The sequence below is a fragment of the Phalacrocorax carbo genome, chromosome 5 (genome assembly GCF_963921805.1).
Source record: "Phalacrocorax carbo chromosome 5, bPhaCar2.1, whole genome shotgun sequence".
Lineage (NCBI taxonomy): Eukaryota > Metazoa > Chordata > Aves > Suliformes > Phalacrocoracidae > Phalacrocorax > Phalacrocorax carbo.
Genome location: NC_087517.1, coordinates 54,180,272 through 54,198,119, shown reverse-complemented (window position 1 = coordinate 54,198,119; position 17,848 = coordinate 54,180,272). Strand labels below are relative to the sequence as shown.

Here is a 17,848-nt window from a genome sequence, read left to right as displayed (position 1 = left end):
ATGACCCAGCAGTACCTGGTTAAAGCAGCTCCTGCATATTGTTACATCTTGGCTGGAGAAGGACCAGCCACTAGCGAGTCAAAGATGATGTCAATTAACCCTAGCAACCAAGCAAGAGACAGGGGTGAGAGAGACAGACATGGTGGGGGCGAGAGAAAGACCAGGGAAGGTGGGGCCAGAGAGACAGACAGACTCTGGAGAATGACAGAAACGAAGCAAATTATTTCTGGCAACTCTGTCCAAGATCCAGGCATCTAACATCTGCTATCAAGGATAATAAACTAGGCCGTTCTCAAGAGCTGGGGAATTATTTGAGATAGAAAAAAACCAAAGTGGAAAACAGTAGTGAACAATGTAGACCCAACTTCATGCATGCTACCAGGTGGAGGAGAGCTTTAACAATCAAGATGCTTTCTAAACTTCCCTGTAGTGAGACCAAGGTATAGATTCACTTCTCACAAGACACCGAAAGCACACAAGGTCTTTGCTTCAGCAACGAGGCTGTCACTGCTAAGGATTATGATGCCAAAAGAGTGAACAGAAAGGAGACATTTCCTCTGAAACCCTGATACAACTGTCACTTTTCTTGGCTACGTGAGAAGAGCCACCCACCCACCACAACCTGCTAGATCTCCATCAGCCACTCACTGTTAAATCAGCCTGTAAATTCAGACATGTTGGATTCAACTATCAGTCTATGACATGTAATATTTCATCCCAAAGATCTTTGCCACTTTCAACAGCAAGACCAAATGACCTGGGCGGGAAAGGAGCAGTCCTTGTTACCACAGCAGCAACGCATTGAAAAATCTTAAAATTTGACTCCCATCTTGCTGTAAGCACATTGGAAGGATCAACAGAGGAAGCATCTAAACAGCAGATATCCTTTGCGTATCCATGCAGCTAGAGCCCCAGGAGTCAAAGGAATCTGGCCATCACAGGTAGTGCAAAGGCCAGAAGATTTCCTCGAGAGATGCTGCCAACAGCAGAGAAGACGGCAGGTTTAACAAACCTGTTCTCAAAAAACTCATGGCAGGTTTTGGATTGGACAAACATGAAAGGAGCAAAGGTACTTCAGGGAAAGAAAGAGAAAGGCTGGGAACAGAAAGAGCACCAAGCCTCCACCTTACACACACAAATACAGGAGAACTCAAGTGCCGCACGGTTAAGAAATTGCACAGCTACAAGGATCTGTGCATATTCCTTTCACAGTGTGAATGCAGAATCCCGGACACCTGTTCCACAGCAGGATCAATGACAAGTAGATGAACCCTGATAAATACTCATCTAGCCAGTGCTTAAAGCCTTCCAGGGGGGAGATTCTACGGCCTTTCCAGGCAACGCAGTTCACTGCTCCACTATTCCTCCCATGTGACAGGAGAAAATCAGAATATGCTTTGAAGACCATTACTTATCTAATTCATCTGAACATGAAGAACAGATCTTTTCCCTCCTACCTAGGGCAGTCTTTTTTTTGAAGACTTCAAGTCACCTACCTCCCATTCTCCCACTGTTCTTTATGCTAAGCTGTCTTTCCTCAGATCATAATATCATGTTTTCTAGTCCTTGGGTGGCTCTTATTCTCCCCAGACAGGTTTTTTTTTCAGTTGGTCTACACCTTTGCTGAAATTTCTACCCACAATTGAAAACTGTACCCACAATTTCATTTCTTGTCCACACAGTACCAATTTCATCAACAGTCAAACCATGCTCATAAGCAAACAAGGGAAGTACCAAGAATCTGATAAAATATATATATATGGCAACATCTGGATTTCCTCTAGCCACAAACCCTTTTACTCCATCACAGTCTGAAACTAAATTGACAGATTATTGGGTTGTGTCCAATCCATGTTGACTGCTAACGTATGTTGTATGAAATAACCGACTGATTTCCTCCAAGTGCTTAGAAATAGTTTGATTGCTTGCTCGGTAGTTTCCAGCAGAATACCTCAAAAGAAGAATCGCATGGCACTTCGCACGAATTATTTCAATAATGACAAACACAGACCACATGCAGGTTTCCTGAAATGAACGCTGTTTGTTTGGAGAGAAAGGCGTTTGATATAAAACTTTCATCAGAAAAAGACCACCTCAGCAGAGCCTAATGGTTAGTATCAAAACCTGCCTGAATGTTATCTACACTATTTTATAGAAGAAATATAACCTAGTGTCCCTTTACTCTTACAGATACTAGGCACTGAAGATTTCTAGAGATGATGGTCTTCTCATAGTACATCATATTTTGCACAGTCTGCTCAATTTCTCAGTCTCACTTTACAGTGAGACTTGATGAATATATAATATTTTATATTAAAGCCACACAAAAAAAACCCTGCCACAGAAGCCATCAAGAGGTAACCTCAGTGTTCGACAATCAGAGCACAACAAGCAATTCACATGCCCAAGAAGGGCTAGCTTTAACACAGTTCAGCTACAGCCTTGCATTTGCTGCAAAACCTGCAGAATCTGAAAGCCTTGTTTTCTCCCTCATTCTTATAGCATTTTTTCTCATATTTATGGTTCAAACACATAGTTGTTCAAACAAGATCATGTCATAATAGTAAATAAAAGCTATGAAGAGCTGACTTGAATGAACAGAAGTACGAAGGCATACAACTAACACAACCGTGTAAGACTTAGATGCCTGTGCCTGTCATACTTCACATACTGTTGAAACAGGGAGCTCAGACCGTTTAGGACTAGGATGCCGGATCACCTGTTGACAAGGAAAACATCAAGTGAGCAGGTTCTTTTTGTGTGCAGTGCTGAGATAATCCATTATCAATACTTTCTGAGTCACAGATAAGATAACAGCATACAATCACACGAAGTTTACTCACACTACGGATAAAGCAATACACATTATTTATTTACTCACCCTCAGGTTTTACCATATTTTGGTGTCTTCTAAGACAGGAGCGAAAAAACAAACCAAATAACCTCAACTAGATCTACTTAGGTAGAATATTAGGAAAAAATTGAGAACTATTTGCTGAAGTTTGTAAAGGACAGATAAAGCCCTTGTTCTACAGAATACAAACACCACTGATTCTTAATGTGATGAGCACAGGGTGTTCTCTTTTTTTGAAGCCACAGGATGGAAGATCTTTCCCCTTGTCTCTGTCCCCTATCTCCATTGGCCTGTACAGATAACTGGGCAGAAGCATTTGAAGGGTGTAAGAATGATATCAGCAAGCAGCAACTATTTCCTGCATCCATTCTCCTTTGCTCTACTTGTCAACATCCTTACTGGAGATGAAGCACCTTCAGCTCTTAGTTGGACTGTGGTGCCCTCAGGGGTTATTGTGAAAAGAAGAGTCTAGCCAATTCCAGCCCATTTTCAGATAACAGTTTCACTGGGAAGGGGATAGCTGCTGCAGGAACAAACATATTCTTTGAAGGTAATTCCTTACTTTGCAGAAGGAAGATACTTTCACTACAAAGACTGCAGCCATTGTAGTACCAGAGATGAGCAAGGGTTCTGTAATCTTTGCCACCAGTACCATGCCTCTGCTATTAAACCTGGCGTCTTTGGAGAGAAACCAGGGAAGTAACCTGACGGATGACTTACATTCTGTTCTCAAGCTGTGACTCAATCTTCTTCCCTATCCAACCCATATAAAATTATGTCATATTAACATTACAATGAAAAAATATTGTTAAAAATTGAAAAAAGTTGAAGATACCCCCAAGACTTTAGGGAGTACTTTTGCAGAGGAGACTATTGACTTGGGAGGTGGGATCTGTGGAGAAAACGCTCACACCAGCACGTCCAACAGAGGAAGTAAGTCAGGCCAAGCAGTGTGGTGACAAAGGTTCCTTAGCTGTCTCCCAAGAGGTGAAACAAAAGAGTAAACACCTCAAGTGTATGTACATGAATGCACGCAGTATAGGTAACAAACAGGAGGAACTGGAGCTCCGTGCCCACTCAGAAGGGTATGACATCATAGGAGTAACTGAAACATGGTGGGACACCTCAAACGACTGCGGGATCGCAATGGACAGTTACAAGCTCTTTCGTAAAGACAGGCAAGGTAGAAGAGGTGGAGGAGTTGCACTCTACATCAAGGAACACTTTGAATGTATTGAAGTCAACTATGGTGATTGCGACTGCTCTATTGAATGCCTCTGGGTTAAAGTCAAGGGACCATATCCAAGCAGGACCTCACAGTGGGCATCTGCTATCAAACCCCTAAGCATGATGACGAAGCTGACGAAGCAATATTTGGGGCACTAAAGCAAGCTTCTGGCCAACAGAACCTGGTCCTGATGGGTGACTTCAACTACCCAGACATCTGCTGGAAGAACAAAACAGCAGCTCGCATGTCATCCACCAAGTTCCTGGAATGTAGAGAGGACTGTTTCCCTTTTTACAAGGGGTCACATGGAGAGGACAAGGGGGAATGGACACAAGTTGCTCTTGGGGAGATTCCAATCGGACAGGAGAGGGAAATTTTTCACAGTGAGGACAGTCAACCACTGGAATAATCTCCCCAGGGAAGTGGTTGACTCGACCACATTGGACACTTTGAAGATTCGGCTGGACAGGGTGCTGGGCCATCTTGTTTAAACTCTGTTCTTCCTAGAAAGGTTGGACTAGATGATCCCTGAGCTCCCTTCCAACCTGTGATTCTGTGTGACTTCTGAGCACTGGAGTCATACATATCTAAGCTAGCGTAATCTTCTTATGCCAGTTCAAGACTGCTGCCTGGCAGTGAGCATCTTATTGCAAAAGTGTGACCACTCTCTGGTCTAAACAGAGGGGCAAGTCTGTGGTCTTGACACATGCAAGTAAGGAAGGAGGGAGGGAGGATCATTTATATTTAGAAATCTACAACAAAACTACTGGTGAGATGGTGAAAAACAAGGGTATATGATGTGTAATTTAACATACTATAGGCAAGAGACAACAGCCATATGGACAATGTAAAAGATTGTGCAGAATTAGCACCATAAGACACTTAGTCTTTCAGAAAGACACCTTATTTCAAATAAAATAATTTTAACTGAGTTCTACACAACCTGTGAATAAGGTCTGCCAAGTAATTTTAATTGCCCTCATTTTGGAGATATGCATACAAGTTTTTGCCTTTACTAGTTGGTCCTTACACTTTATTTTTACTAGTTTCTCCCACTGGAAAGCAAATATCTATTCACACAGTGAGGTTAAACACATGATGATAATTTCTTGCAGAATCAAAACAGACATTGCTGCAGTAAATGTACTATACTCTCCCATTATTGCAAAAGAAAACGTACGCTCTATTTTTTTCAGGGTGTGTTAGAGCAAAGCTAATAGATGACAAACAAGAGTACAACCTGTTAGGATAAACGAAGATAAAGATTTTCTACTATTTCAATATATTAGTTCACTAAGAATGGCATATTTCTCATTTGAAGTAAGCAGTAGTCCAGTCATATAACAAAGCACGCACCTTTTAAATAACCCCAGCAGAAAAAGGCATGCAAAAGAAAAGGGATTTTATAAGTTGGGAGTAAAGCCTTTCCATTTGCTATTACAAATATGACAAAATTATATTGTCAAATGACATGTCACAAGTCCGCTGGCATCAGCAAGACTTACAAGATTTATGTTCTTATTGAAAATTTTTAATATTAAATTAAAAGATCAGGGTCAATATTTGCAGAAGCAGAAGAAACTTAAAAGGATGAAGAAACCCTATCCTAGCTTTATTTTTGCCTTTGGTTAACAATTTACATAAAATAGTAAAATACCACATTGATTGTGTAGAACATATGAGAAAAACTACAAAGACCTACTCTAGGCACATTTCTAGGAACCCATAAAGGCCACTTAATAATTTGCAGTATAATTTCCTATTTTCAGTGGTTTATAGCTTTCAAAAGGATAAAATTCCAAGGCTGCAGTTTTAATGCTTGATATATTCTTTACATAAAGTCCCACATGCAGACATACTCTTTTCTTAAATTCAAAACTATTGAATCAGTTTTGAGAACATGTGTGTTTATTAACTTACACCACTGGCAGTTCTGACAGTAAAGTAGTTTAGAGTAAGAACTCGCTTTTGTCATAGTGTTTGTCCTAAGCTTTAAGAAATCATTGGCTTCCCCTGTGCCTGCCTATTTTTTATTGTAATTTTTCCAGGTTCTAAGTTTTCTGTTGTAAAGCGTGGGTGTTAAGGGAAGAAACTGCCATTTAAGAAACATGGAACAGTACTTTTTGGTTTTTTGCAGAACGTTTGCTGCTGTTGTTAGTCTTGGGGTGTTTTGTTGTTTTTTTTTAAGAAAAAAACAAAAACAAGTACTTACACTATACCTACACACTTACCCAGGCCCTGCTTTGTACTCTATGCAATTTCTTACTTTACTATTCTGTATGATGAAGTAGGGAAAAGAGGAAGATTAATATCCATGCGTCCTCAAAAACTGATCATGCCAAGCACCTCTCTAATCCTACTGGTGTGCACAAAGGTGTGCCTCCAGGTCGCCAAAGAAAACTACTTAATTTAGAGCAGCTTTAGAATCTCCTATTTAAAAAAAAAGGCTGTCTAAAAACATACAGTAAAATTAGTATTAAGTTTGACTACTCAAGCATCGAACACGCCTCTGATATTAAAAAACAAACAAAAAATATCTTTCTGGTAGGAGGTAAAATACAGTAGCTACTACCATAGTAGCAGCTTGCAAATACACGTGCTCTCCCATTATTACTACTGGTATTATAATGGTTCTCACAGGCTATTATGCCACATGAAGCATGACTGTATGAGGAGAACTAGTACCTTACCTAAAAACTCACTAATCTACACATTCTTCTTCTGTAACTCAGCCTACCCATCAGGCTTATTTGCAACTGGCAACCTTCCAACCCATTTGAAACTTGTGTTGGACCTCTTGGTGTCGGGCAGAAAACTCCTTGCCACCAACAAGACGCTATTTTCCATCTGGAACTGAATGAGCAAGTGTCTGCAGCTTTTGCGTTCCGCCACTAATGCATATTAAACAATCTATTAACACACAAAATTAATGAGGTACTGCCAATTTTAAAGTCAGCAAAGCCCTGTGCCTGTGCATAGTTCCCTACAACATACGCTGGTACCGTTGTTTGTAATACATCCAGCACTCAGGCATTTGGAGCTCAGCCTAATTAGTTCACTGCAATTGAATCTCAACTTTAGCCTTGATTCAGCTGCAATGAAAGTTTTGAAAGAGGCCTGTCTACACAGCCTTGCACGTTTTTTCCCTGGCACTTGAAGAGCCAAGGCAAGGAAGTGTGCCAGAATTGCCCAATCAACCATTTAACAGACATACAGAAATGTCAATTCTGCACTTACTGGTTTTCTTATGATTGCTCATGTGCAACTTTTAAAGGTAGACTAATTCTTTTCCTGGAGGAAAGCAAACACCAGAGAAGGACTTGAAATGTTTTATTGGAAGGATGACAGGAAAAGAAAGAAGGCCTACCCCCAGGAAAGCCTGTCCAAATTTAATACATTTACAACTTTTATGTGTGCATTCCAGAGTTATTTCTCCACTGCAGCAACCTGTCTACACTAAGCATTAGCGTTCAGAAGTTTAGAGCCTACTGCTTCCATCAGTTACTTGAAAACCCAAATATCAGTACAATTAGAAGGTCATTTTGCCCTCACAGAACTCCCTCGCCTCACACAGCTCCTCTGTCTGCCTGCAGACCACAAGTCAAGATGACAGTCAACAAGTTGGTTTTACTCAGGTAGCCAACCACATCAAGCTATTAATTTCCAAACAGAAACTGAATTTTTTAAATTATTGCTAGAGTTACCATGTGCCTTCAAAAGGCATTTTAATTAGAAGATACCCAGCTTTTCACCTTCCTTCCCCTTCAACACTCAAAATACGTTTCCACAATCATTTTCATGCAGCAATCACTTTATGTGACTGAACACCTATCTTTGCATCATTTGTCAACATGATTTCCAGGCAGTAACTACTGGTGGTTGACACTGAGAGGATCTGGTTTCCAATACTGCTTTTCTTTCTGATGGCAATCAATTATTAGGTAAATTTGCATTTTTTTAATTATTATTTTTAGTCAATTATGCAGTTACTAGTACCTGCATTTCTTATCCTGAGAACTTCTACTGTCCCATTGGGAGGGAGAAATGGGGACCCCTCCTGACCTGTAACTACACTGTTACTCCTGAGGTCTTCTCAGCAGAGACTTGGATTGGTCTCAGTCACAGGACAGCCAGACAGTCCTCTGCAAAAATGAAAGTCCTGTCAAGTTACAGATTGGGAAACATGGCACAAGGCAAGAGTGGAAAGCTGTATAGTGGCCAACCCAAACACTATCTCAATCATACAAGTCCCAAAGAAGCACCTTTATGCAATATTGTAGCTAAGGGGCTGTAGGGCTGTAGTATAGCATGCTGCTGGGAAGGAGGGAGCGGCAAAACCTTTAAGTCACTTCTCCATCTCACCTGTATCCAAAATCTGCCGAGACTCAAAACTTCAATATATGGCTGATCAGCAAACAGGGCTGACCCTGCAGCAGCAACTCGTAAACATTAGCACACTGTCTTGCATGTATGACCAACTACGATAACGGGACAGGCAAAAGGTCTTCTCTCGTCTCTGGGAATATGTGAAGTTGGCTTTCCAATCCCTTTTTGTCTCAGATAAAAGTTTACCAGGCATATTGATAGATAAACAGTGCTAGGTTACAAAGATGTCCACTCCGCTGTAAATCAAAATGCTAGACTATGGAGTAGGGCTGGGGGTGGGGTGAAGGGAAGGGGAAAAAAAAGCACGCTACTGTTTTGCCCCTCTTTCACTCAGTTTACTCAGTCTGAAAGAAAACTTAGTCATGCGTGGGTATATGCACACACTAATGTGTGGCCAGGAGTGTGGCCAGCAGGTCGAGAGAGGTTATCCTCCCCCTCTACTCTGCCCTGGTGAGACCACCTGTGGAGTACTGTGTCCAGTTTTGGGCCCCCCAGTTTAAGAAGGACAGGGAACTGCTTGAGCAAGTCCAGCAGAGAGCTACCAAGATGATCAGGGGGCTGGAGCATCTCCCTTATGAGGAGAGGCTGAGACATTTGGGTTTGTTCAGCCTGGACAAGAGAAGACTGAGGGGGGATTTCATCAATACCTACAAATATCTAAAAAGGTGGGTGTCAGGACGATGGGACCAGGCTCTTTTCAATAGTTCCCAACGACAGGACAAGGGGCAACGGGCACAAGTTGGAACACAGGAAGTTCCGCCTCAATATGAGGAAAAACTTCTTTCCTGTGAGGGTGCCAGAGCAGTGACACAGGCTGCCCAGGGGGGTTGTGGAGTCTCCTTCCCTGGAGACATTCAAAACCCGCCTGGACGCGTTCCTGTGCCCCCTGCTCGGGGTGTCCCTGCTCAAGCAGGGGGGTTGGACAAGATGATCTCCAGAGGTCCCTTCCAACTCCTACCATTCTGTGATTCTGACTCTGTAATTATTTTATGGATCTCTCTCCCTCCTCAGCAGTTTACACACTGAGTATGAACCACTAGGTTTGGAAGTACAGTTGCAGTAAATTTGGAAACCTGACAAAAATGAGATTCTAAGTGTGAGGGAGTTAAGCTTCTTCCTCACAGTACTGTAAGTAAACAGCACTATGTAAACACTTCCTTGCCTTTAATAATTGATTACTGTTAAATCCTGTTACACACACAACTGGAATATTCTATCTACCCTTGCTTCTTATCTTTGCCTGCGTACACATACAGCCACACTTCTGAGAGTTTGCCTGTTTCTAGAGACCAGTCTCCCAAATCGCAACCACCAGCCAGTCCAAGCTTATGTAAACACCTTGGAATTCGAACAAACTCAATGACAATCATTGCTGATTAAAACAAACGAATACAAAGGCAAAGTAAATTGAACCAGGTACACACGCATGCAAAGATAAGATAGAAACTGATTATCTTGCAGGGCAACAAAGGAGAGCTGCCATACCGGAACAGACCAATGGTCCACTGATTTCCGAATTGTCCCCTCTGGTAACGGCCAACACTTCAAAGGACATGGGGAGTCAACATGCAGTGTACGTTGCCAGAAGTCATTACTTACCATACTGAGACAAGCAAAATCACCAGAAAACTCATAACTTAAGTTTCTTCAGGCACGTTTTAAGATGTTTTACTTTAAACTACTTAAAGAGGGCAAGAAGCAGCTCTTCCTTCTCATGCACTTAAACCTAAAATAATTTTTTTAAGTATCTGAAGATTTCACTTATTCTTTACAGTCATTTCAACACTGGGACAGAGTCTCAGGATTTCAGCAGGCCACTATGAGGACAGAATTTAAGCTTCTTTTGTCCCTCCTCTCTTCACATAGCCTGAAAACTTCAATCGTTAAGGCCACAGAACATTTCACCTCTCAAAGCCACTACCCCAAGGTGCACTACTATGATAAGTGTGATAAGATGCCCTAGCTCTGAAGGTCACTGAGAACAGTGGCACTCAGTCGTTTCCTCACCTCTGACAGCCAAGGGAGGTTTGAGGGCTCTGGCAGGACATTACCATACATGCAGCCATGCCACAGGGCATGTTCTTGCTTGCAAAATACAAGTTTCCAAGCAACCACCAATTGTGCTTGCAGAAGCCACACATGTAAATCTTCAGCTACCAAGCATGATTTACTTGCAGTGGTAGAATTAAGTGTACATATACTATATACTTCATATATTTAAATTAAATTTAATACAACATCAGATCAAGTCATGTAGCTGAAATGAAAGTTACTATCATCTCCACTAGCTTTTCAGGCAGGTTTTTTTGAGTGGTAAGTTAACAGCTGATTCCTCATTCTTTCTCCCCATAAAGACTACTTCCACAGCCTACAAAAATCTAGTATAAATGAAGAACAAGAATTAATTTCTTACTCTGCTCACTTGAGATGTTTCTGCTCTTTGGCCTGAGCAAACAAGACAAATCTCAGAAAAAGACCTGTGCAGAGTTCAATTGATTTAATCAGCAACTGTGCTATCCAATTAGCAGATAGAAGATTTAAAATATCAAGTGAGAAAGAATATACATTTTGCATCTTGGAGAACAGGTATTTCAGCTGCCTTTCAAAAGGAATAACAATTCAGAAGTAAACAGGTCATTGGCCTAATCTAGTACAGCAACCTTCTGTTGCGTACAAGAAAACAAGACTCCATCCTTTAGATCGAGGTGTACACGAGAGGCTTTGCTGCACACCAAAACATGCAGCAATCTAAACAATAAGAAAAAAACATACTAACATAGAATCTGCAGATTAAGGCTTGGTGTTCAACTTCCATTTTCTAAGCATTACAACATAAAACTGAGCAAAAATCAGATCTGAATGTCAGTTCTTAGCTATCAGTATTCTAGATACCCCTGACTTAACATTCCTGAGCAGGAAAAGGGTGTGACAGGCAATCAGTAGATGTAGCTCTTATCACTTGATAAACAGCATTTCAACAACCAGCCAGAGATACAGGTCCAGAACAAGTTACACTGACTATTCCAAGAGTCGTTTGTAAATTTAATCATTTCAGTGTATAATGAAGAACACAGCCACACACTCCACACAACAAAGAACAGTGCAATAGATAGAAAATAAAGAAGCCCTCAGTGCTCATCGCTCCCATCTTTGGGCTAGATCTTGACCAGGACCCTCTACTCAGCTTTGGTCTTTATGCCCTGATCTAACTCCACTCTTGTTCCCTTTCCTTCCCCTCTGAACCTTTAAGATAGCAACTGAGACCTCCCAGGCAGGTGAAAGCCCCCAGAATAAAGCACAAGGTAGCCAGCAGAGGGAGTCACAAAGAGGCAACAGGTAAATAACATCAGTCTCTTAAGCTCATTTTGGCAGGAGACACAACCATCAGGGTCCCCGCACATCACAACACAAAACCCAGCTTAGGCCTCCATGAATGTCCGTTTGTATGCTAACAACAAAATAATCAAGTTACTTCCTCCAGTAGGAGAGAAGTGCACACCTGACAGTGGGGTGAGGTGTCTTGTAACTCTGGGTCCTTTTTAGCTCCGCAGCACATCACCTGTAACCAACTGCTCCCAAAAAGCTAGCAAGCAGCGTGCAAACAAACTGTCTGCCTTGGCATTGGATTTTAGTTACAAATTTCTGCTTTGTAGCAACTATTAATCTACCAATGCTCAGCATCTGGCGGGCACGGGCTGTACTCAAAAAGAACATTCCTTGGTGCAGCAGAAAGCAAGCATCCCAGGAAGTTGCTCTGGCATCTTGGAAAGCGGGAGAGTTGGAGGGGTACAGACCAAAGATCAGTAACCTAAAACATTATTTAATGGGTACAAAAAGTGCAGGTTTATCTACCACATAAATAAGGAGAGGTTGGGATGGCTGAGGACAGTACAGACTCAATTCTCTCTGATGAGGGAAAAGCAGAGTGAGGCTGCCTAAAAGTACACTCATAGTAATTGCAGATTGCTTTGGAAGAAACATGAGGGTGTTAGTACCCTCTTCTGTCTCTTCAGATTCCTAAGAGAACAAACTTGCACAATGCTTAGTAAGAGGCTTGAGGATACTTACTGCCACTGTCATTCACCATTGCATCAGAAGAGCTCTTCTGGAAAGAGGGGAAACGCTGGGGCTAATGCCATGTATTGAGCGGAGAGACGGGCAGTGACTCCCCATACATATTACAATCTCTTTTCTAAAGTAGAATTACAAAATCTTAATACTTGCACAGATAGGATTAATCCAGACTGCTAATACTTGCAAAAAAAAAGAAAAAAAAGAGGTAAAATTCAGGCTAGACTTTTAGGTAGATAAAGGACCTAGGAGGTTATTTTGAGGGTTTTCCTAGGCCCACTGTTAAGGCTTAGAGAAGATTAGTTAAGATATTGAACACAATTTACTGTCCCTTCTATACATAATTTGAGACACTGAAAGAGGTCAGAAATCATAAAAGACGGCTGCCTAAAACTCCTTCTTTTTTTTTTTTTGGGGGGGGGGGGGGAGAAACTGTTCCTGAAAGCGGTTTACGTTGTTCAACTACAACTATTAGACACTTCATAGTTATGGCCATTAGATGTTTTGTCATCTAATAGCATTATCATAACACTAAAGAGAACAGTCCACAATTATCTCAGCAGCTGCACACAGTCATCTCCCAATTAAGTACATTCAGATGGCAGCTGTTTTCCTTCCACTAAAATAAAGTTGGTACCACTTAACTGACTACCTAAAGATTCCACAATCCTCAAATGTGGAATATAAACACACAATCCCGAATTGACTTAAAATAATAGTTACTTAGAAATAGAATTTAAAATCTGAACACAAAATTCTATCATCAAACCTGATTCTTATCAAAGTCTTTTGTCTTAGGATTTTGACCACAAAATGTCTTTACCTCTAGTTGCTGTAAGAGGCATGTATATATGCAGTCTACGTATATACACGTGTGTTTGTGCACGCATAAAATAAACAGACACCATGACTCTGCCTGACCTTATAACCTACGTTTAACATATGCAAATTGCTCAAGGGTCATGCAGGCCTTCCACAACATCTCAGTTAAGCAGCACTGATTTCTCAACGGAGGAGCTTCTTGAGATCCTTGCGCACCGTAGACCAACCACACGTTGGCTCAGGGTGGATGCCGCACTTCACAGCAGTTATACCCAAAGCAATTTTCAACTTTCCTGCAGCTAAGCAGCTTTAACATCCTCCAAACATCATCATCCTCCTTCCTGTCTAAAAATAACAGCAATGGCATTCGTACCTGATAGCACAAGGAGTTAGAGCAAGGGGCAACAAAAGAGACAAGAAAAAAGAGCATCACCTGTCTCTCAGCCTCCTCCAACGGGGCTGACACACTGATAACACACCTATTCAGCCAGAAACAGATGCTGCGCAGTGAGCTGGAAAATCAGGAGTCACTGCATTAAAGATTACTAAAGAATGGATGACACGGTTACCTACTTGATTTCCACACTCAGAAAGAACAATTTATTTCAACTCCCAGGGTAACTTTCTGATGAAAATCACCTGAAGCCAGCTCCTGCTCTATTTGATAGATATACCTAAGAGCTCCTGAAGTGAAACACAGCGTTTACGTTCAAAGTAAGATAAACTTTCCCCCACAGTTTGACTCTGCTTGTTTGTTTTGCTTCACACCTGTGAAGAAACACCACCTCAGAAGCCTCTGTGTGCGAGACGCTCAAGCCTTGAGCTCCGGGCTCCTCTGGAAAGCTCCGCCACTGAGGGGACGGCCGGGGCTGCCGCGCTCCCGCCTCCGCGGCGCGGACGAGCCCCGCGAGGGACGGCGGGGAGGGACGGGCCGGCGGCGGCCACCTCACGTTCCGGGGACGGCGAGCAGGCGTGAGGGGCAGCCCTGAGAGCCCCTCGCATCGATGGCCGTGCCGGGAGGTGGTTTTCCGGCTCCGGGCCGCCGCGGCTGACAGGACATGCCGCGGTAACGGGATCCCGCCGCGGAGCAGGTGGGCCGGGGGGCGGCGCGGGTACTCACACGGTGAAGTGGTACACGAAGCACTTCCAGCCCGTGGGGCGCTCCAGGAAGTTGTAGACCCTGCCCTGGATGCTGCTGCGGCTCAGCAGGGGTTTGCGGAGGCTGTAGATAGAGACGCGGGGGTCGAGGCTGACGGGGGGCCGCGGGCAGTCGGTGTTCACCACCACCGCCGCCTCATTCCTCAGGCGCGGCGGCCGCGGCCGCTCCGGCTCCGGGCTGCAGCCCGCCGGCGGCTGCCCGCCCTGGGCGGCGGAGAGTGGGGCGTAGTGGGCGTTGGGGGTGCTCTCGGCCAGCTCCAGCGCCGAGGGCTTCTTGCCGGGCGTCATGCTGCCTCTCCTAGGCAGCGACAGCCGGCCCAAGCTCCGGCTTTTCTGCTCGCCCGGGGGGGAGCTGGAGGACATGGCTGGGGCAGCTCGGGGAGGCTCGGCGGTGCTGGGGCTGCGCTGCCCCAGGGAGCTGCGGGCCGGTGCCGGGCGCCCTCTCCCGCCGCCGCCTCTGGCCCTGCCCCCTCGGGGGTGGCTCCTGGCCGGGAAAGGTGAGGGGAAGCGGGGGCGGTCCCGGCCCGGTGTCCCGGTGCCGCCCGCCGGGAGGCGCTGCGCGGCGGAGCCGGGGCATCCTCACAGCTCACCCCGAGCTGCCCCGAAGCCGCGGGGGACATGGGCCGGGCAGCGAGCCCCGGCCGGATCCTGGACCCCCCTCCGTGTCAGGCCACTCTCCTCGTTTCTGACCTTGGCCTGTTCCGCCTGTCCTCTTGTCACCGGCATGGCAGCGTGGAGGTGGCCTCTTAGCTTTGTGAGGCCCAGCGTGCAGCAGTGGGTGGTGGGGCAGGGACCCATGGGGTAGGGACCAGGGAGAAGCCTGCCAGCTCCCCAGAAGCCTAGCAGGCTTTCCCGCCTTCTCCGCCCAGTCGGCATCTGTGGGCACAAAGTGCTCCAGTAGGTGCTGCCCAGCCCTGTGGCCTGTTGGTGGCTTGGGCTCCTGGGCTGCAGCGCCTTCCCTCAGAGTTAGGGCCACCAGAGCCTTCAGGGCCTGCTGCTCCATCCCTTCTTGCAGCATTTCAGTGTCTGGGAGCAGCAGAGCTCTGTCAGGCTTGGGATCCTTCGGGAGACTCTTTTTAATACGAGTAACAAGAATAAAGGCCTGACCAACAAGCTTTGCAGTCCCCAGTGTCACTGTAACATAAAGGAGCAAATAGCTGTGTAATTGGGCAAATTGTAGAACACAATAAACACAGTTCTGCAGACTTACAGCCTCTACAAATTGGGTGTCTCACCAACACCAAAAACGTTTTGTCTTTGTGGAAGAGGATGTGTGTGTGTGTGTGTGTGTTTGGCCTTTAATAACAGATTATTTTGAGGGCTTGGATAACTTTCTGGAATAATGCAGTAAGTTATGACTTACTTAACTGTGGTGTGAATCGATTTGTCATGGTAATGAGAGTCTTTTTTGCACCAATTAGTTAACAGTTTCTATTCCTGGAGTGAAAGAGGAGAGTGCTCTTTGATCTGGAGTGCTGGGGGGTTTTGCTTCTAGCCCAAAATAGAACAGAACTAGTAAGAGCTATGTTGAGTTCATGGTTGATACTGGTACTGGGACAAGAACGTTGTGGAAAGATAAGGTGCTAAATAAAGTTAAACAAAAACAACCCTGCTAATTGCAGTTCCATTCAAATGTCAGGCTGCACGTATGGTAAGGGAACTGGGCAAGATCCTTCACTAGTGTAAACAAGCATGACTGTAGGTTCTTGTAAAGTACTAATTTACACCCGTGAAGGATCTGGCTCCTTCTTAGGACTACAAAACCAGATGTGTTAAGAAGAGAATTTGCAAAACTTGTTTCTAAACCAACAATGTACTAACCAGGCTTTTCCCCCCTCCACCGGAGCAAGAACAAACTAGCTTAATAAAAACAGCATTTCAAAGGAAACTTTTCCTACATCTGGTCAAAATAGAGCCAGGTTTCTCTATTTTGAGAAATTGTTCTTGCAATAAGCCTGCAAGGAAAACAACTAATGGAAGAAAAATGTCATTGCTACCCTTGGGGGCTCACTGTTTGAGGGCTAGCCTGATAAAGCGTTGATATTAAAGTTAACAAATGTGTTTCTTAATGTAAGTGTTCCACTTTGTTTTAAAGACCAATATATTGTTTGAGTTATACAGGACCTTATCCTAGAACCAGCTGCAAAACAATTTACAGAGTTCAGCAAAACAAGAAGCTGTATGTTCATATGTTCGTTATGTTGTTCTTCAAAACCTGTTTTCAATATCTTTAAACAAATCATGGCATTATGTTGTTATTTATCCATTAACAAAACAGAGAGTAGAAACACCAACATATCTGAACTTAAGAAAATGAAATTTCCTGTATTACGTACACAATTTCCTTCCAAAGTATATACCTAAATAGCCAAGCAGGGAAGAAAATTATCATGAAGTAAATTTGATCCAGTGTTCAATGAGAAACTGATCCAAGCAACCAAAGTTTGTTTCAATAATTTTCTCACTGCAAAACAAGAGAAGTCTTAAATATATTCCATACCCCAATATATTGAACTGTTTTTCACATCAGAAATATTTCCAAAATGTTTTGGTTTGGACCTCTAATGTTGGCTAAATCTTTAAAAGAATCCTCAAAAATAAAGGAATTTTAGAATATATAAAATTAGTATTTAGGCACTATCTAAACATCTCTTCCCTGGAGTAAAGAAATTAATCAAAATCCACTTTTTTGCATGTGTTACTGATAGATGATATTTATTTTATATAGTAAAAATAATTTTGTTAGATGATTCCCAGCTAGTTCATGTTACTAAATGCTAAAACATCTGTCTGGCACAGGTGAAGGCAAGAGCATACTTAAATAAAAGTGTCAAATAGATGGCTACTTAGTGATGAGAATCCAGGGAATAATTCCCTTTAGTATATACTAACTTACCAAAACTGTATTATAATTTGTAACATTTTTGAGATGAATACTTTAATGTGGTAATGGCAATTCCTATTTTTCCCCTTCATAAGTAGCCATGTCTTGATATTATTCATGTTCATTTTACAAAAGAACAGAATTATTTAAGTGGAAGAATATTTTAAAAAATCCAGAGAGTGCAGTGTATACATGGAACAGCTAAAAATGGGAAAGGAAGGCAGGTGAGTGTTAAAATATGTTTATGGAGCCAGGCAGCTAGGCTTTCATAGTGAAGAGAGTAGGGAAATACATTGGATAAAGAGGATATGGGTTTTAAATATGAAGGTGGACGATTACATTGAATTGTTTCTTAGAACAGTAATAATTTAGTCTACGTTGAGTATTTACAGGACTGTAGCAAAATTAATAACAACTGTGATATTTGTTATTTCACAGTTTGCAA

At 43.1% G+C, this 17,848-nt stretch overlaps 1 protein-coding gene across 2 annotated transcripts in view; it reads right to left on the bottom strand.

Moving 5' to 3' along the window:
• Nucleotides 1-14,950, bottom strand: part of KCNQ1 (potassium voltage-gated channel subfamily Q member 1) — a 377,552-nt gene extending 362,602 nt beyond the window's left edge. For both annotated transcript variants that reach the window (XM_064452526.1, XM_064452527.1), the window contains exon 1: nt 14,482-14,950. In XM_064452526.1, the coding sequence (XP_064308596.1) occupies nt 14,482-14,882 (401 nt within the window). In that variant the 5' untranslated portion in view covers nt 14,883-14,950. The remainder of the gene's footprint in view (nt 1-14,481) is intronic.
• Nucleotides 14,951-17,848: the final 2,898 nt, after the last annotated feature.